This window comes from Wasmannia auropunctata, unplaced genomic scaffold (genome assembly GCF_000956235.1).
Source record: "Wasmannia auropunctata unplaced genomic scaffold, wasmannia.A_1.0 LD336083.1, whole genome shotgun sequence".
Taxonomy (NCBI): Eukaryota; Metazoa; Arthropoda; class Insecta; order Hymenoptera; family Formicidae; genus Wasmannia; species Wasmannia auropunctata.
Window position 1 is genome coordinate 1,373,860 of NW_012026807.1, and position 19,738 is coordinate 1,393,597.

Consider the following 19,738-nt stretch of genomic DNA (forward strand, 5'->3'; position numbering starts at 1 on the left):
ATAGCTCTACATTCTCACCAACAATGACACTTGACTGCCGAAGAATCGACTGGAGGAAGGATGTTTCCAAATTGTTATCAACTTTCTCGTTTTTCTTCGCTTTAACATCTTCCTTCTTGTAAAGAAAAATTATAAGAATTACAAAAATTCTAAATGTCTCTGTAATTACATACGATTCCTTGAATTATTTAATATTATTTCCAAGCAAGAATATTTCCAGCCGGATCTCGAAGATTCCTAATGTCACGACCGTCTGAAAGCAGTCGTCGTGAAATCATCTTTACTCGCAGAACAATTATGAGCCAGACAATAAAGTGATTATCGTTAGCTGATGAATGAATTGCACCTTCGATCTGAGGATCGCTCGGCGAAACCGAGGCAGAATAGCCTTGGCGATCGCACGAGGTAGATCGCGCGAGTGATTTTCGTGCAATAAAGTTGTCGAATCGCGGAACAAACATGCCCGGGGGTGTCGTATTCCTGGTCTGCATTCCCACTTTGAGCTACGAGCACGAACTTGTGTTCGGCGTGCCGCTGAAGCGCTCGAAGAGAATTGAGAGGAGCAAGAACAGGCTCGCGACGCCGAAGGTGGATCTTCGTATAAAGGAAGCGAAAACCCGCGCGCAATTGCTCACGCTCGACGATGAAGGTCACGGTGACGATGACGATGACGACGTCGGCGTCGATGTCGGCATTGATTCTAGGAAACGTGTTCACGGATTTCCCGCGCGATCGAAAACACCGGTTTTTGTGTCGATGGAAACGGTAAGGTATAATAAAAGACATTTAAAGATGCAGACATAAGATAAGACATAGACTATAGTACGAAGAGACGTGAAAGATAATTAATTATTAAAATTATGTGCTTGCAAGACATACAATATACATGTTGTAAAAATAATATATGTTCATGTTTTTCTTCAACTTTAATTTTTTCTTTAAGTTTTTTAAAAATTTGTTTTCAAAAAATGAGGTTCCTTTTCACGAATATTTCTCCAATTTGATTTTAGATCGATACACATTTATATACGTATTAAATCATAATTTGCTTAACTTTTGTAGGTGTTAGAAGAGCTTCTCAAAAAGCTAAGAGTAGAGCACGTCGTGTGGTGCAAAGACAAGGAGGATATGTATTATGAGGTATAGTAAGAGTTGCGGATTTTTATCTATATATATTTTCAAGCGATGAACGTAAACGAAACTTTCTGGTGGAAGGTGATATTTCCGGTGCCCGCCGGCGATCCCTGCGAAAATTGCATACACTGCCTCACCGAGATGGGTATCGGCGTTAAAATGAACTCGATAGTGAGGTGCGAAAAATAATTTTACGCTACGCTAAAAAAGTCGCACGAAGCGTTTCAATGCGTTCGGAGTCATGACTTTGGCCATTGATTTTTTATTTTTAGCGTAATCCCGACGCAATGTACGTACAGCGGTGTGAACGATGCAGGACCGCTGGCTGTCAAGGACGACGTTGCCCGCAGGTTTCCCTAATTGACTTTCGCAAATGAGATTAGCATAAAAGCCGATATATATACGTTATCCGAGATATCATCTGACATGAATTTTCTGCCATTCAGACGGAAAGAATCGGAGGATCGTAAAAACGCTTGGGAGGATTTCGTAGGATCTATCAGATCGAAATTGACGGTGAAACAGGTGGTCGATGGCGTTCGCAGTGGCGGCGATCTTAGTTTCGATTACGTGTGTCTGGTATTAACCGCGGAGTAAGAAGCGAAGCTACTCCCTATTAACTTTATCTCTAGATTAAAAAATAATTAAGACAGACTTCCGGTAAGTTCGTCCGTGACGAGAATAGTCCTCTAAAAATTATCAAAAAAATTCTTATTCATATTTCGTGGTTTTTATTTCATCGTCACATTTCATTAATGCTAAACCACGATATCGGGTGTGACCGTAAAGAAAATGTAGAATATTGAACGTAGAACATAGACTTTACTATGTTTCGCCGCAGTAAATAAGTTGTATTAATAACAATCAACATTGTGAAAACTATGATCTTACAGCTGTCTCGCTGCACTCGGTCTCGTCGAGAACAGTGCAACTAATGTTGTTGCAGCCATGCTAGTTTCTCCCCTCATGGTAAAACCCTTTAAATGCAACTTTGCTAGTCGTCAAACAATGTTCGCGCGTCATCTCACACTTCTGATCGTGTCGTTGATCAAAGGGACCTGTGATGTCTCTGACTTTCGGGACGATCATAGCCGACAGAGACCTGCAACTGGTCGGCTTCAAGAGCTTGATGCTCGGTATCTTCTTATCGATACTCTTCGGCTTCATATTCGGCCTCATCCTCGGTACAACCGAAATGCCTTGGGGTTACAATGACTGGCCAACCGACGAAATGAAGGGCAGGTGAATATGAGATTTAGAATGTCAGACATGCTACTGTTAACGCAATATAGATTGCAATTACTGCTTTCAATCATATATAGTTATAAATTTTATCTCAAAATGACTTAATTCTCAATGACTTAATTTCTTGACTTGATATCTCAAATGACATAATTTCTTTCCGTAGAGGCAACTACAGATCTCTCTGGATGGGTGTTCTTTGGGCCCTTCCATCTGGCACAGGTGTCGCGGTCGCTTTGCTGCAAGGCAGCAATGGACCGTTAATTGGCGTCGCTATATCAGCTTCATTATTACCGCCAGTTGTAAATTGCGTAAGAAAACAATAGTGCAGATATCGTATAAAAGTATAACCCTTTATGATAATTAGATATGCGTAAAGATATTTTTTTTTCTCTTTGTTTCAATAATTAATTATATTAATTGGATCAAAACTGTAGATTCATTATTTTTCGCAGGGCTTATTTTGGGCTCTAGGATGCATATGGCTCATATATCGGCCAATAAAAATGCCCCATATCAAAGGGGAATCTTATACAAACTTTAATAGCACCTACACGTACATCTACAGCGATTACTTGCCCGTAGAATTCTTCTGCAACGGCATTATCAGTGCGTGCCTGACGTTTATCAATGTAATGTGCATCTTTATTACGGCGATAATAGTCCTGAAGGTAATTAAAGTTAGCACGCGACATAGCTCGTTAATGGCCGAGAACAATTGCAAATTGCGGCTGTAATTTGCATCCCGTATTATTACGTCACCGACACACAACATATACGTGGCATTGTTAATTGCAACTTCGCCATCGAGGCAAATTACATCGCGATTACGACGAATGCGCCAATTTTGATAAATAATACGTATAATCCGCCCTTATCGCGTTATACGTTAGTTTTATTTTCGCCCGTAATCATTCGCTCGCAACCGCAGATTAAAGAAGTGGCCGCACCGTATACGTCTACGCCGGAACTGCGCCGGTTTTGGGAGCACGACATCCGACTGGTTCGCGATAAGAATATCTCTAGAGATAACAGTTCCTTGAGTTCAAGGTAAGAAAAAAATAACAGTGAATAAATATCAAAACTGACGATGCACTTTATCTTACTCCATCTATATGAATCATAATAACGTAAAAATATAATTAATTTAAAAAAATGTGATAACCCTATTAAAAATATGATAACCCATTAATTAAAATGAATTTGAATTAGAATTGATTTCTGTTTATTTGAATTAGTTTCTACGATGGATTGAGCAAAACTAAGCAACGAGCATTGGAACGCAAGCTAAACGAAGCGGTCAGGGAAGCGATGGATGATGAAACTTTCAGAAAAGTACAAAGGCTTAGTTATGGGCAACACGGACCGGAAGAGGTATTACCTTAATATCACATCAATTTAAATATTTTATAATATTCATAATAACTTATATATTATTAATCGTAATATTTAAATTATTACTGTATTCTTTAATATTTTTCTTTAATAGTTTCTTTTAATGGTTAAAAAAAAATATATTATAGATTGGCTCTCGGTTTGGTCTTCACGGTCGCGGAACTGCGGGTAGAGGCAACATAAAGAACAGTGGAAACGTCGAGGAAATAATAAGTGGGGATCTACAGTCGCACAAAGGCTTAGCGAATTCTGGCAATACAAGCGAAGACTTGATCGCATTGGACCGCTTAATAACGTATCTTCTGAGCCAGCCAAGCAACCCCACTGGCAACAACCTGGATTCGTGGAGACGCTCGCATCGAGCTAGTGCACGTGGCTATAGACAATTACGTGGCACTGCCGCCGATATCGCGGAGACCGGTGGCGTTGGCACAACGCCTCTTTGAGCATAAGTTGACATTTAAAGAAAAGCCAACATCGCATGTACGAAAATAGCAATGCGATAGCAAGTTTTAATTTAAATGTCACAAGTGAAATGAAACTGTAATAAGGACGAGGCGCATGTAGAAATGTTGAAGTACAATTTTTGCTAAATACGATAGATTATTGACATTTGCATTTGTATCACAATTTACACAACGTAGCGAATATAAGAACTTTAAAACAAAGATCTATAAATTACCTTAATCGTCAGATGGCTCAGTGCCGAAGTACCTGTCGCCGAAATTACCGATACCGGGCAGTACGTAGAACTTCTCGTTTATTTCGGGATCCAGCGCGGAGGTAACGATCTTCACTCGCGGAAAGGCGTAGGCGATCGAATGCACGCCCGATTCGGCCATCAGCAACGACGCCAACAGTACATTTTCCTCCGCAACGTCATGATCCAGAAGCACCCTGATCGCCATAATGGCAGCAGCACCGGTCGCAACGGTGGCGTCCATCAGTATTACTCTATAGTCTTTGATGTCCTTTGGTAATCGAAGATAATACAGCTAGATACAAGAAATTAATTGAATTATCGCTCTGCGACTAAGAGTACACTTGTGAAGAGAAAAAAATTTCGAGTGCTTACTTCAGGCTCGCCGGTCTGCTGATTGGTCTGGATAAGAATTTTTCCTATGCGTATATCTTTGCACACGTCTCGAACAGCCTGCTCCATAGTCTCGCCGGCGCGCAATATCGACACGCCGCATATTTTGTCCGTTGCGCCTCGCTTGCCGCCGTACAACACTCCTTGCGGTGTTTCGACAGTTACGTCCTACATGTAAGAATGGTATATTACAACGTGCCAGAATTTAGGCAAGGTGCAACTACAACTTACCCTACTCTTACTCATAAAAATTGCAATTATAATAAAATCAATTTAAAAGTTTTGGCCCATTTAGGGCTATGATAAAATGGACTAAATAAACATTCGTAAATAGTAATGAACATTCATACGATACATTTGTATTTACCTCAAAAGGCAGCAGCGACAACGCATATTCGATGACTAGCCGAATCAAGCGTTTAGAATAAAAAATAAATTCGTCCCTATAGGTCTCCTTATTTCGTATGAACGTGTGAAGACCTTTTATTTGCGGTGTGTCCGGGAGTAAGTACAAAGACGAAGGCAATGGTTGACCGATGTAAGAGTGCGCCAGCTTTTCTCTCAATTTGAAACCTCTCTGAAAACGGCACAGAGATCGTTAGCGTGAGCACCGATAATAATTTTTACATTAAAGTGTACAATAAAAGCTGGCAATTTACCAATTGAAGTTGCGTATGAACATGTTGTACAATTAGCTCTATTGCCACTTCGTTCTCTCCTCCGCGTGGCACGATGATGTCCGCATGGACCATAAGGGGCGCTATGTAGTAATAAAAAGCCGGCTGCACATGTTTACTGTATTGTTTTAACACACCCTCCAGGTCTCTGCCTCTTTGCGAGATATCCCTTCGTAAACGCCTGGCCAGCCTGACGTCCGCATCGGTGTCGACGAAAACTTTCATATCGCACAGCTTGATGAAACGTTTATCTATTTGGTTAGTCTCTTTCGATATCTTTTTCAATTTTTAAATTAATTTATCTTTCTAGTGATTTACCTTCAAGACGTCGACATTGTAAAAAGTAAGTATTCCCTCGAAGATAATGACGTTGGCGCCATACATGGTTTTCTTCAAACGAAGAAGGAAAAAAAATTGTATAAACCGTTATCGCTTTAATTTCTTGCACATTAAAAAGTAAAAACTGCAACCACCAGTCAACTCACCGTTCTACTTTCTCTACGATGCGTTACAAAATTATAAATAGGAACTTCTACCATGCGTCCTTCCTTTAAACGCTGCAACGTGGTCTTGAGAAGCTCGAAATCAAACGCGTCAGGATGATCGAAGTTATATTCGTTGTGTGCAGCCATCTCGTGCTGCTTCTCGTTTAATACCTGTAAAATAAATATTTAATAATGTTTAGCATTACTGAATTATTTTCTATCATGCTAATGACAAATTTGTGTTAAGCTGTACGAGAGGATATTTTTAAAACATTATTGATTAGAATAACGCGCATTTAACGTACTTTATAAAAAGAATCCATACTAAGAAGGGTCACCCACGGTACGTCTAGAGATTCAATGATTTTAGTTGCCACTGTCGTTTTCCCAGAGGCGCTTCCCCCACAAATACCTATCACAAATATATTTATTAGTAATAAAAATTTATATTTATTTCATATAGAAAATTTAAAGCATCTAACAAGATGTAAATTGAAAACGATTGTAATTAAATTAACAGCAGATACTACTAACCAATTACAAAAGGTTCTACTTGTTGACCAGCTGAATTGTACCAAGGAGGTCTACCAGCTGTATAGATCGTTCGCGTTTTGCTCCTGAGAATAGATTCTGCAGACGTCTTCTTACTTGACTGTGACATGCTGGTAGTGCGCTGCCTGCGTGATCGTGGTGACTTTTGTGAACCTGTTATAATTATATAATAAAATTTCCTTTGCTATTTCCATATAATAGCCTTAGGCACTCAACATAATTCTTTATATATATATATATTTTTTTTTAAATTTATTTTTATGATTGGTAATAAAAGGATTTAATTAATCAAAGGAATAGGAATAGGATTAAAGGTAAGGAGAACCTTCTATATATTTTGTATTGACTGTCCTCTAGGAGCTCATTAAAGAACTTAAGACGATGGACTGTTTGGATCTTCTCTTACAGGTACAACATCATGGAAGTATTGATTCTGTAAACAACGCGTCTGGGTGGGACTTGACAAATATGACATTAACTATACAGCATTTATGTATATTACTTATTAATCATAAACTTATATTATTCCCCTTCCTAGCTTTTATATGTTTGCTGAAGGAAATAAAATATTCTATTCATAAACTCATATTTTATCTCATTACAATTACTTCATTCACCGATAAGATATTTATTCCTGATATAATCTATTTACAGTGATTCATTATCAATGAATAAAACTGACCCAAACCGTCACTTATAAATCATTCCATTATCACTCCCATACAAATAAATATTACATATTCGCATGTATACATATGAAATTTATTGTCATCAGGTAGCTATAAGATAATTCTATCTTTTTCTATTAACAGATTTCAACTAACAGGTTCTAGTAACAGGTTCCGTCAATGAATAAAATAAACTGCTACCACATGTTAGATTAGAATGTCTAGCCATTCTAGTGCATATAGTACAAAGTTGTTCTTCGAGATTTTCAGGCATACAATCTCTTTGTTTTTTATATCAGGCCTGAGATCTTACGAGAAAGTCGGGAAAGTCAACAGTAAATGGGTTTATTTACCTGTTTATAGTAACAAAGGGTTTATCTGCCTGTTATAGTACGAAGTTGCTCTTCAAGATTTTTAGGTATGCAATCTCTTCGTTTCTCATATCAGGCCGGAGTCCCCACGAGAAAGTCGACTATAAATGGGTTTATTTACCTGTGGACGGTGGCCTCGGGGATTGTGGCGTGCCGACGTCGGAGTGCCTGTAGTGCTCGGCATCCTCGCACAACTCGTCGGCGAGAAAGATCTCGCTGCGATCGTCCAGGCACACGTCGCCGTCGTCGCTGGAGAAAAAAAAAAGGAATTTAACGATAAAATATTCATCGATTTTTCGACGGACGGGAGAAAATCTGCTCTGCGAAATAGAGTAAAAGAGAGAGAGAAGGGACACTCCTCGAGCCGTGTACCTCTCGGAACTCGCCGAGCTCGGTGGCTCGAACGGGGGCTGCATCTTAGCTGCCATGGTTCCGTCGACTTCGCTGACCTCGTGCAGTACTCCGCTGGCGGCTGGCCGACAACGTGCACGGTGTTGCAGACGATCAACTGCAATCAACTGCGTCGTACGTGAGCGCCACGCAGGTCACGCTGCGCGCCGGACATACGTATACACTGCACGCGGTGACGCACGGCAGTGTCGCACACGCGGGCCGCGCGGTCAGTGTTCCCAAACCGTGGGAAAGACCCCACCATTCCCTTCGATCACCTCCTCGCCGCCGCGCCGCTTGCGCGCGCGTGCGTACGAACGACCCCGTGACTGCCCGGGCAGTATCGTGCCGAAAAACAACACCGGACGCGCCTTAGAAACCCACACACATATTTTTACGTCTTCTGTTACTCATATTATTGTTAAAGTTATTTCGGAATTAATACTACTTTTTTTATTTCAACGTATTGCTGAGATGCCATTCCTTCGAATTATGAAAGCGATTTATCACGTAAAATAGAAATTTTTGTATTATTATCTTTAATCCTATTTCTTTATCACGGGGCATAACGGCAGCCATTTATCGAAGTGAAATATGTATGTACGTGACTGAAGAGAACCGAGCGCGTTGCTGAGATCTGCGCGTGCGTGGATATTTTTGGGAACATCAGTCACGCGCAGTGTGGTTACCAAAAAATCGCGCGCATGCGAATACGGTCCTCACGGTGGAGCATATCGGAGCATATGTTCTGATTCATATATGCGCTTGGCGCATAGCTGTTCAACTCCACAAAATCAATCCTACAATTACGCAATCTTATATAATATCACATATTATACTTTATATTTATATACATATTGTTAAGCTATTGTTGCAAATCAGATCTAGATTTTGAATTCTAAAAAAAAGATCTCGGAAATTTAGAATGTGTTAAGAATATTATAAAAATACTATAAAAGAATATTATAAAAAATCAATCCTACAATTACGCAATCTTATATAATATCACATACTTACAACAATAGCTATTAACAATACATAAATATAAAGTATATGATATTATATAAGATTGCGTAATTGTAGGATTGATTTTTTATAATATTCTTTTATAGTATTTTTATAATATTCTTAACACATTCTAAATTTACGAGATCTTTTTTTTAGAATTCAAAATCTTTTCGGTATATTCAAAATACTTTTCGGTATTTTTATATAATATTCTTAACTCAAAGAATATTATATAAAAATACCGAAAAGTATTTTTCCTTGAATCTCTTTCTTAATTTATTTAGAGGACTATCCAATTAATCACTATGAGTTATGTTAGTTCATTTATGTCCACTTAAATCAACATGCGGATTAACTTTAATATCAGTTTAATTTACTTTCTATCTTTTTCTAGAGTTTTAGAAAAAAAAGAAAAAGTTCTAAAAAAATTGTAAGAATTTCTAGTTCTAAGCTAATTTACCCAAGGGAAAAATGATTGATAAGATGTCGATTCAATATCTACAGACGTCGATTCGATATCTATAAGTACTGATTATTTTTCTTCCTAAAACATAGGAAATTGGACATAATATATATAGCTGCATCTTTTCGTACTTTTTTTTCCTACAAAATTTTCCTTTGCCTCTCCTTATCTCCGGTATTTAAGCACGCGTATATACCGTAGACATGCGATTGTAATAAATACATCATGGATGAGAAGCAGCGGCGTTACGGGGAGAACGAGGGAAGCTCCCGCCTACGCGGGCCAATTTAGCTACTTCGGCATGTGTGCGTAACATATGTTTGCGAAAGAGCAGCGAGGCCAACGCGCGAGGCACGCTTCGAATATTGTAGCTGCATATATTGCAAGAAAAATATGCGCCAGCCTTTGCCATCTGAACGCGCGAGACGCGCGTGACGGTTTGGTGTGCGAAACTGATAAGAAACGTGGGAATCAAATAACCGAACGTCATATCTACGTTATGCCGATATCCGTAACATTATATACGGATTTATGTCTGTTATATATACGCTGTGGCGTTAATGAGAATACAAGAAGGAATGTTTTAACGAAATCCTTCTTGCATTGAAATTATATAAATAAAAGAAGGAGGCACAAGAAATCGGAGTTTTTAATATTCTTTTTGTATGAAATAAAATTATGAAATTAATTAATTAAATGCGTGTATTTTATATAATAATATGTCTATGTAAATCTCTTATTAATGTAAGTTGTACATATCAAGGCATAACGAAAATTAATGGAATTATTCGATATGTGCAGTATATAAATTCATATATTCAAGCGTTAACGATTCCGTGTTACAATTGCAGCATAATTATTTATTTAATGTAGTAAAAAGCAATTTGATATGTATTGGAAATTTAAGAATTAGAGATTCTTATCGTATCGTGCCGATATAGACACGTATAACGTATACAAGAAATACAAATTTATGTGCCATAAATTAATTCAATCTCCACTGGAAAAAACGAGATATCATCATTATTTCAGTATTTCCTGGATCTCGGTTATTTCTGATATTACTATCATAGTGCTTACGCAATGTCTAAAAAAAAAACGTTTCTGATAATACTTGAAATACAAATAATTTAAGTACTCAAGTATATTTAAATAAATCCAATAAAAATATGATTTATCATAGACATAAATATGCTTCACGGAATGAAATATTTAAGCCAGAGATATCCTGAATAAATTGCGTAATGATCGAGAAAAATTATTTTTTTTTTATCCACACGGTAACTCAACGTGTGACTATACCTATATATATATTTACGTTATCGAACATTGCAAAATGTAGCCTATTCCAAAAAGATGTGACATTCAACATCCACACGAGAATACGACGAAACCAAGGTAAAATTCCATAACGGGAAAAAAAACCCCACCCCTTCCTGTTTATCTGCGACACGCACGATCAGCGAAGATAAGTGACCCTTCGCGATAACGGGCCAAGCAGGAATTCCGTCGGAAGGATACCGCTGCAGTTCGGATCGCCGTCGCCGCGGCTCGCCGCCGACGTCGCGCCGCGCGATGCCGCGGTGAATCGTGCACTGTGCAGTGCACTCATTCAGCCGGTAACACTGGATCGCTGCACGATCTTGCGTTTTGTGTTGTCGGTCGACCAAGCAAAGTAGCCAACCACGCCATAGCCACGTAGGGAGAAAGAGAAAGAGAGAGAGAGAGAGAGAAAGAGAGAGCGTGTCGAAAGTCACCCCGCGTTTTACCCCCGATGGCTTCTGCGTCGTGTCGACTCCGCCGTCGCGTCGCGTGACGTCGCGCCGCCGTCTTTTAATAGTCCGCCGCCTCTCCGCGACCGGTTCGCCCGTATGATACGGCACGATACGTCTACACACGTATATACGTACGTCGCAGCCAGCTCGCTCGTCGGGGGACGCGCCCTCGTTCGACCTTGAGCGGCTATAACCGGTGCGTAACGTATTCGATGTGCGGAGCATCGTCGCTGCTGATCGCGACAACCAGCCGACCACCGCGAGCCGACGCCGCAACTCCGCCGCAGGCCCCGCGGTGCTCGTTTTACTCTGTTTACCTCCACCAGCTCGGCGCCTACTCCGCTCAGCGACGCGGGAGAGCCTCGGCGGCGAAATGGCGAAGAAGACGTACGATCTGCTGTTCAAGCTGCTGCTCATCGGCGACTCCGGCGTCGGCAAGACCTGCATACTGTTCCGCTTCTCGGACGATGCCTTCTCCACCACGTTCATCTCTACGATAGGTGAGAGAAAAAGGGAGAAAGAGGGAGGTGGGAAACGCGATCGCGAGAAGACCGGTAGAGGCAAATCCGCGGAGACTCCTTCGTTCCGTCGACGACGATGACGACGAAGACTCGCGTTCTCGTCCCGGCGATTAGGTTAGAAGCGTGGCGCTTCATTCACGTTGAATTTATCACGGCCGTCTCGTTCCGTTAAAATCCGATCGAGCCGATCGCCGCTCTCGTTTCCGCATACGTGAGAGGCACACACGTGCGTGCACGAGGGTGTGTGCGTGCACACGCATATACGCACGGTGGCGAGCAGGGTGTAATTATATACCAGCATGTTTTTCTTCGAGAGAGAAAAAAAAGTAATTGTACTTTGCTTTCGCGAGATTTTAGCAGAGTCATACAGCCACGCGCGAGCACATATTGCATGAGTTTAAGAAAGAGATAGAAGTGATTTTATAACTACATAATGTTCAAGTTGTTCTCTGTGCATATATAAATGATAACTTGAAAATAAAAAATATAAAGTATACTTTTCATTATTAATATGTTTAAAGTACATATTTTTCTTAATTAATTTTCATTACTATAGTGATAATAATTGGCTGTGAAATACGTATATACCTAGAGTTTCTCGAAATTCGACAATATTTTATCCTTTATGTTAAATGGAACATAAAAATATGTTTTTTTTCCCCCATAGGTATCGATTTTAAAATCAAGACAGTGGAATTAAGAGGAAAGAAAATCAAACTACAGATATGGTGAGTTGTTACGTCTACGTTAAAAATTTTCGATGTACTTATGTGTTCTTTATCTGCGTACAGGGACACAGCCGGGCAAGAGAGATTTCACACTATTACAACATCGTATTACAGAGGGGCTATGGGGATTATGCTTGTTTATGATATTACTAACGAAAAGACATTTGAAAATATTGTGAAGTGGTTGAGGAATATCGACGAAGTAAGTTTAGTTTACGCCATTCACAAAAATTTACAAATTCATTTATAGAGTTCTTAAAACCCAAGCACTAATAATAATAACCATAATTACTTGTTGCAGCATGCAAATGAAGACGTGGAGAAAATGATATTAGGAAATAAGAGTGATATGGAGGAGAAACGCGTTGTCAGTACGGAGAAGGGAGAGGCGGTAAATATTCCATAGATATCATTTTTTAGTATATTACGAGCAATGTGTGATAAAACCTTTTTTTTTCTTCACGAAAACAGTGGTGTTTTTAATCAGAATTTGTTTCTTGTTTATAGATAGCGAGAGAACATGGCATTAGATTTATGGAGACATCCGCGAAAGCGAACATCAATATCGACCGTGCATTTAGCGAGCTAGCAGAAGCAATACTGGACAAAACTCACGGAAAGGAACCTCAAGATGCGCCTGACAGAGTGACAGTCGATCGAAGGGTAGAGAGAAGTTCGAATCGGTGCTGCTAATTTTATATATTATTTATTTTAACGGCGCATAACGAACGATATATCAGCTCGTGCCACCTGGGATAGATCCCTCGATATAGATTTAGAGCGTAATTTAAAGCATAATAACATAAACACTTCACGGACACTGCCTGATATAATCCAATCTCACTTTTGCTCTGACGAAAAGGAAAACATTTTTCTATGCTGCAATCGAAACGAAGATATTGCTAACGAAAAATTACGTGATCGATTCAATATTAAAAAAATTAGGTTCTTTAACTCCACACCTATATATAAATGTTAATAAGTTTATGGCAAATAACGCGCGCGCAGTTTTATGCATATGTAATTGTGTATCTACGACTGTACGTGTGGTATATAAACAAAATCTCATAATTTATACGGATGGTAAGAGAAATTAAAGACATAGATTTCACTGATGGAACCTTCATGTGTCATGTAAAACATCGTATCGTTGCACGAACAAAAACAATTAGGACGTATTGTTTGTTACGAGGCTGCAATTTGTTACCATATTGAGTGGTGTGAGTATGAGTGTGTCGGCTTCTAATCTTGATAATCTTTTTGGACATTGGACGCTTTCCTACGTGAAATAATCGCACCACACATGCTTATTTGTACGTTAATTAAGTTAGGGAGAACTTAAAACCAAAAGCTTCTACCGTTTTTTGTGTACGGCCGATTTACTACAAATATAAATATTCGCAATTTCGAATATTTGTCGTTTTTATTTCTTACGCACACACATACACACGCGCCGTGCGCGCGCAAACACACATGTATACATACATCCTGGAGAATGAGTCTGCATATTTGTAGATGCAACACTGCAGATAAACAGAATCAGTAACAATTATATGTAGATTTTTAATGCAAGCTTTAGAAGTGATAACATGTGCTATATATATATATAATTCAAATTAGATTTCAAATTTTTTTAGAGATGCTGTCACTAGATAAAATGATATAATTATTTCTCTCGAGTGTTCACGATGTCGTAAGAAGAATTGTCACGTTACGTAACGTCACACGGAAATTGTCTTATCATGAACAAGAATTTTAACATGTTTATCAAATAAGAACATCAACATACCATTACAATGTTGACTGGAATTGAAGAAAAGATCATAAATACCAGAGAAGTAAAGCGTTTTATTATGTTTTATTATTCAAATTTGAACAAAGAATAAACACAATTTCAACTTTCTATATATGTATATGTATGTATATACAGGCAACAAGGTACAAGCGTCTCTTAAGGTTGCCTGGAATTATAGTCAAGTCCAGAGATAATCATACTATAAATATCATACTAATGCTGGTTTTTTATCACACTATGACATATATATATTTATCGTAACAATTATATATTAATAATTGATTTTACATACTTTTAATTAGATGTATACATTCATTGATCACATTGAAAAAATCTAAGTCTCTTAAAGAAGTAAAAAAAAAAAATAAAGTATGTAAACTTGACTATAGCTTTTTAGAATAAACAATTCTGGTGACAAAGTCAAAATGATACAGACAAAAAAATAACATTGAGTTTTTTTTATGATAGTAATAATAGTAATAATGATATACTATTCTACACATTAGCAGTTACAAGAATTTATATTTGGTTTTCTCCCCAAAATTATGGGAAATACTTTGTTGTATTATGCCTTATGGAACTAGACAAAAGGCTTCGAGAATACAAGCGTGCTGTTCGTGTAGTATTAATCTTTGAAAATTTGTAAAAGCTATCTTCGTAGAAATTAAATATCATGCCAATATCATGCCTCTTCATAACTTCATTGTTTATTCGCCTACAATGCGCTCTCAGGACAATAACTATGGAGAGCCAGAGCAGGACGGCGGTAAGTAAAAACTGACTGTGTATCCTTTTTGTAATTGTAACATAAGTTAAAATATCATATAATTGACATCAATTAGTCTCGCGAAGCGCCGATAATGGTTAAAATGTACAGGAAGATGTTGATGACATCCAGATACAGACTCAACGCGGCAAAGATGTACTCCTCCGGTGAGATCGAGTATTTATGTTTTCCGCCTATCATCATTTGCGTATCGTAGATCAGATATAGAGAGAATATTAGCGCACCGAGCGCGGCATAAACTAAAGTCATAATCTTTCCGTGCCAGATCATTGCGATTATACCGAAAATAAGTAAAATGAGCACAGCGACGAACAAGACGCTGTGCAATCCGGTGAAATCGATTTTTGTCTGAAATGCGAATATCGTCAGTCCTAGGCAAACCGCGGCTGTAATTCCGACGGCCAGCATGACCTGCAAAAAGCATCTCTATGTAGATATGTTCAGATACGTTCGTTACATGCTATAAAACTTAATAATAACGTAGTTCTTCGCATGTTTATATAACATTCGAAATTAAAGCCATTACGGGACGAGCTTACTTCCTTGGAGTCGTACGCTGATGCAGCCATGGACAGCAAGAAAGCCTCCGCGAATGTAAATAAGAACAAGAAGACGAAGTTCATCGGAGCTTTACGTCTCACATTGGTACAGCAGGACATGCATATGATCAGAACGATAGTTACAGCGAAGGCAACCCAAAACATTTCTGTGTGATTCTTAATCCATTGCTGTGACGGTTCATGATAAAGGAACAGAGTGATCATCCCAAGTGTGATGACCAACTGACACATCAAGATACTATACACTTTCCTATAAAAAAAAAAACAATACATAGTTACGTATACGTTCATCGCATACTTCAAAGTGAGCATTAATCTTTAAGGGTCTGACTATCTTTACCTAATGAAGCCATTCCTGATAGTTTTGTCACTGAACTCAAATCCCTTGACCTCATCGTGCATGGGATCTTCCGCGTACCCGGACCCGTACATGCCTGGACCCTGTGGATGTCCTCCGCCGAATTCTGGATTAACTGGCGGTGGTGCTTCACCGTACGGTGGAACACCTGGTGGAGGTATAAATCCTGGACCTATAAAAAAAAAAGTAATAATCAATAGCAGAACAAATAACCGCGATAATTGAAGGCATTTTGAATAACATTCTTGATTTCTACCTGGAGGAATTCCACCGGAGTAAGGCGGTGGATACCCTGGAGCTTGTGGAGGATATGGATAGCCTTCCTGTGGTGGCGGGTACCCAGGATTCTGTTGAGGATACGGGTATGGACCTGCACAGTCAAAAATTTAGAGATATAAATAACCGACGTTACGGTGCAACGGGCACGTAACCTCGATAAGCAGTAACAACTTCAAGAACTCTGTGCAGTAACAGCAGCCACTACATTTAATATACATAGTGCATGTTTTATACTTTTGATCAAGTTTCCATGAGTAATACTGTGTTGCGTATGTGTATGTGTATTTGCAGTTGGTTGATTAGTGTGCTTCTTGAAGACACTAATTATATTTGACATAAATCTGCTGCAATGTATTGCATGAGTATATATGAACTGTAGAATGTAGAACTGCAGAATCATAGTGATAACAATCAGTACTTTAGCGTATGTTACTGCAGGATTTATCTAATAATTTTTCTTTATTCTGAAATATATTGTCGACCAGAAATAATCATTATATTAACAGTGTGCTTTCTAATGTGTGGGATGATATATCCTTTCCAAGCAAGTGATCGATTATACTAACTGCTGACTGAACGGTCTTTGGCATGGATCCCGAATATAACACAGTTAAAATAATGAAATATAGTAATAAAAATATATATTAAAAAACAGAAGGAAAAAGATCAGAACCTTGTTGCCCTGGATAGAACCCCGCACCAGGTGCTTGCCAAGTTGTCATCTTTTGGTTTTGTTTTAGCTGAAAAAGAACCTATTATTACAACTAGGCCTCCTTCATCAATGGAACTCCAATAAACAAATTTGCATCCACGGCCTTAAAAATGTATATAAAATTATAAAAATAAAATTCTTTACTTGTTTTACGCGTCAACATGTATTTTATTATTAAATTGTAATTCATTAAAAAAAAAAGACAAATAAATTAGTATAATAAAAACAATAATAAATATAAACACATGACAGTTTCAGTAGAAAATCTTACGCACTCATTTCTGATTTTTATTATAATTTGCATACCTAATATCTAACATCTATCAATTTCTTAATTATATATCGTATTTTTTTATTATTTTTTTTTGCTGCACAAAAAGTGCTCAATAAAGAATAAAAAATATAGAAGCACAATGTTAAGCTACACAGAATTAAAGAAGTTAATGTTCCACACTTTCGCTTAAGGAGTCACATGGACAAACACCTAAAGAAAATATGTACTTGTCCTACTAATTGTAAATATAGGACCTCTGACTCATATATAACTGTAATAAAAAAATCTAGATTATCTTGCAGCTGTATTTATATATTATCTTCCAGTAATGAATAATTTTATCTTTCTTATCAAGAAGAGAGATAAAGAACATGATGTGAATTCGACTAATTGCTCGTTAGACCGAAAGATTTGGCAATCAATGAACAATCATCAATTGAACAAAGAATATTCGCCAATTAATTTTAAGCATGTTATCTATCTAATTGCGACGATTGGTAGTAATATTAGTAAATGAAGGCGAAAACACATCAAATTATCACGTACAGGTTAGTTAATATGCATGAATATTAACACACTTGTATCAAACTGTCCGCCTATAAGAAGAAAAGGATTCATGTACACTGCATATTAGACATTTGATAAGCTAGTATTTTTATCACTTCGAATGTTGCACTTTGCAGCAAGCAGCAGCTTGATGTTTACGACAATGACGCAAGCAGAGATTTCGAGACTACGAAAATTAGTCACGAAACACGCAATATTAGTCGCGAAGCGAAATGAATTGTTTAAATTACCGAATAGGTACTCGCGCAGGGCGTATTCCTCTCCTCTCTCTACGCCGATAAAACTTAGAACTAAACGCTGTTCCTAGATAGCACACGAGATGTCTTGTCGCGATAATCGAGTTTATCGTGTTTGCCGTTTGGCAATTATCTATATGTGTCAGTTTTCTCGGAAAAAAATCTACGCGTACGTGTGCGCGCGCGCACGCACGCACACACGCGAAACACGGACTTAAAATCTGGGCTGCGTTCAGGAAGTCACACGGTACACATTTTATCCTTGTTATTCGAATGTTAAACGAGGATAAAATGATATATCTAGATTATTCCAGATGCACCTCGGGCGAAATTTCTGCACGCAGCGCTGTGTACAACCGAGTGAGGAGCGAGTTCGCGCGCGTGTGCGTATATATAGCGTCATATTCGTCGCGACAGGACACCGATACGCGATGAAATGGACGCGACGACTATACCGAGTGTTATTTAAAAAATAATAATAAAAAAAAATAAGAGAATGTCAGTCTTAAGATTCGAACGTTTCGAATCGACGTAGCGGCGCTACGCCGTCTAGACTCTAGATCGATTTTTCGCGACGGCCGAAGGTCGCGCGTATAATCAAGCCGCGGTAATCTATCCGATGATTATAGCGCCCGGTTGTGTGTTTCCTCCTCGAGTCCGCGGCGATCGCACGCGACGTCGCGAATTAAGCTACGGCACGCGCGCGGAACTCGCGAGAGAAGATCGAGGCCCCGGAAGGAACGCGATCCGAGGGTCGCCGCGCGCGCGAGGTAAATACATCGTCAGTTCGACGATGCGTCATCCCGTCGTCCTTTCTGGAAATAGTCGCAATCGATAATCGGCCGTCACCCGAATGCCCGCGATGCGGATGTGTGTTATTTACCTCGTTTCAACGCCACGGGCCCACCCGTCGCTCGTCCGTGGCCCCCGATCAGCAGCTGTGGACGTGTAGCGGCGCACACGTAAATGCGTATAGCACGGACACCGAGACACTACCTTTATTATTCCGGCCGAGAAAATCCGACGACGCAGTCGCGCGTTGACGAGCGTTCACGCGCCGTGGCTTCGCCCGCCGATAAACCGACCCGAGGGGGTTACACGTTTCGACTGAACTGTGCGCCGCCGAATCCGACTATATCCGAGCGACCTGCACTCTGCAGCGGGCCGACGACGTTCCGCGTCCGAGCCTGGGGGAGTGCCGGGCGCTTGCGTGTTGCGTGCATCTTCGCCCACGTTGCACGAAAGTCCCCGGCCGATCGTTTCCGGTCTGGTCTGTTTTTTTTTTTCCTCGTCGGCGAACTGCGAAACATCGTCGATCCATGCCGAACGAGAAAAATAATAAAACGGATAAAACCCCTGAATCACGATAAAATTGTATACATATACGATGACCAATGACGAGAAAGAAACCATACACGTGTGCCTATCTCTCTCGGCACGCCGATGTTACATGTTCTAATTTGATCAGCGCTAATACCTTAAGAAACATATATTATGATCGTATGTATGTACATACAGTCGTGGACACATCGACACTTTTTATAGGTTTCTATTATGTATATATTTAATATAAATAATATATACTTTATAGATAACTAATATGTTGCAAATGCGAACCACGATGTTACTATCTTTAGTCTAGAGACAGTATAACACCAATCGTGGTCA

At 39.2% G+C, this 19,738-nt stretch overlaps 4 protein-coding genes across 7 annotated transcripts; 2 read left to right on the top strand and 2 right to left on the bottom strand.

The window, feature by feature from the left end:
* Nucleotides 1-12: 12 nt before the first annotated feature.
* LOC105448621 lies at nt 13-4,383 on the top strand. The gene is made up of 12 exons (XM_011687299.1): nt 13-765; nt 1,063-1,140; nt 1,216-1,310; nt 1,407-1,484; nt 1,581-1,727; nt 2,028-2,103; nt 2,189-2,376; nt 2,543-2,687; nt 2,832-3,047; nt 3,308-3,426; nt 3,615-3,750; nt 3,900-4,383. Exons 1-12 carry the CDS (start codon nt 460-462, stop codon nt 4,215-4,217), a joined length of 1,902 nt encoding a protein of 633 aa, XP_011685601.1. The 5' UTR covers nt 13-459; the 3' UTR covers nt 4,218-4,383.
* Nucleotides 4,355-8,343, bottom strand: LOC105448620 (uridine-cytidine kinase-like 1). Its single transcript, XM_011687298.1, has 10 exons — nt 7,990-8,343; nt 7,739-7,866; nt 6,561-6,731; nt 6,332-6,438; nt 6,027-6,197; nt 5,860-5,931; nt 5,524-5,775; nt 5,232-5,441; nt 4,847-5,032; nt 4,355-4,766 (listed from the first exon to the last, which is right to left on the bottom strand). Exons 1-10 carry the CDS (start codon nt 8,043-8,045, stop codon nt 4,455-4,457), a joined length of 1,665 nt encoding a protein of 554 aa, XP_011685600.1. The 5' UTR covers nt 8,046-8,343; the 3' UTR covers nt 4,355-4,454.
* Nucleotides 8,344-11,065: 2,722 nt separating this feature from the next.
* LOC105448623 (ras-related protein Rab-10) lies at nt 11,066-13,913 on the top strand. The gene is made up of 5 exons (XM_011687302.1): nt 11,066-11,753; nt 12,442-12,502; nt 12,566-12,704; nt 12,804-12,893; nt 13,010-13,913. The coding sequence occupies exons 1-5, from the start codon at nt 11,627-11,629 to the stop codon at nt 13,193-13,195; spliced, it is 603 nt and encodes a 200-aa protein (XP_011685604.1). The 5' UTR covers nt 11,066-11,626; the 3' UTR covers nt 13,196-13,913.
* A 417-nt stretch (nt 13,914-14,330) lies between these two features.
* LOC105448625 (protein lifeguard 1-like) lies at nt 14,331-19,228 on the bottom strand. Of its 4 annotated transcripts, none has more exons than XM_011687303.1 (6): nt 18,954-19,228; nt 16,955-17,021; nt 16,259-16,372; nt 15,985-16,174; nt 15,624-15,894; nt 14,331-15,495 (listed from the first exon to the last, which is right to left on the bottom strand). In XM_011687303.1, exons 2-6 carry the CDS (start codon nt 17,001-17,003, stop codon nt 15,136-15,138), a joined length of 984 nt encoding a protein of 327 aa, XP_011685605.1. In that variant the 5' UTR covers nt 17,004-17,021; nt 18,954-19,228; the 3' UTR covers nt 14,331-15,135. The 4 variants fall into 4 exon arrangements, with proteins under 4 accessions (XP_011685605.1, XP_011685606.1, XP_011685607.1 ...); XM_011687304.1 differs by lacking the exon at nt 18,954-19,228 and adding an exon at nt 18,065-18,687; XM_011687305.1 differs by lacking the exon at nt 18,954-19,228 and adding an exon at nt 17,846-18,039.
* Nucleotides 19,229-19,738: the final 510 nt, after the last annotated feature.

Excerpts from the sequence above, each read along its gene's own strand:
- LOC105448621 (XM_011687299.1), top strand. The coding sequence starts at position 460 with ATGCCCGGGGGTGTCGTATTCCTGGTCTGCATTCCCACTTTGAGCTAC. Across the intron at positions 2,377-2,542 it reads ACCGACGAAATGAAGGGCAG|AGGCAACTACAGATCTCTCT; the intron begins GTGAATATGAGA and ends TTCTTTCCGTAG. Across the intron at positions 3,427-3,614 it reads AACAGTTCCTTGAGTTCAAG|TTTCTACGATGGATTGAGCA; the intron begins GTAAGAAAAAAA and ends TATTTGAATTAG.
- LOC105448620 (XM_011687298.1), bottom strand. The coding sequence starts at position 8,045 with ATGGCAGCTAAGATGCAGCCCCCGTTCGAGCCACCGAGCTCGGCGAGT. Across the intron at positions 6,439-6,560 it reads AGTAGAACCTTTTGTAATTG|GTATTTGTGGGGGAAGCGCC; the intron begins GTTAGTAGTATC and ends TATTTGTGATAG. Across the intron at positions 4,767-4,846 it reads AGCAGACCGGCGAGCCTGAA|CTGTATTATCTTCGATTACC; the intron begins GTAAGCACTCGA and ends TCTTGTATCTAG.
- LOC105448623 (XM_011687302.1), top strand. The coding sequence starts at position 11,627 with ATGGCGAAGAAGACGTACGATCTGCTGTTCAAGCTGCTGCTCATCGGC. Across the intron at positions 11,754-12,441 it reads CACGTTCATCTCTACGATAG|GTATCGATTTTAAAATCAAG; the intron begins GTGAGAGAAAAA and ends TTTCCCCCATAG. Across the intron at positions 12,705-12,803 it reads GGTTGAGGAATATCGACGAA|CATGCAAATGAAGACGTGGA; the intron begins GTAAGTTTAGTT and ends TACTTGTTGCAG.
- LOC105448625 (XM_011687303.1), bottom strand. The coding sequence starts at position 17,003 with ATGACAACTTGGCAAGCACCTGGTGCGGGGTTCTATCCAGGGCAACAA. Across the intron at positions 16,373-16,954 it reads GTTCTATCCAGGGCAACAAG|GTCCATACCCGTATCCTCAA; the intron begins GTTCTGATCTTT and ends TTGACTGTGCAG. Across the intron at positions 15,496-15,623 it reads CAGCGTACGACTCCAAGGAA|GTCATGCTGGCCGTCGGAAT; the intron begins GTAAGCTCGTCC and ends TGCTTTTTGCAG.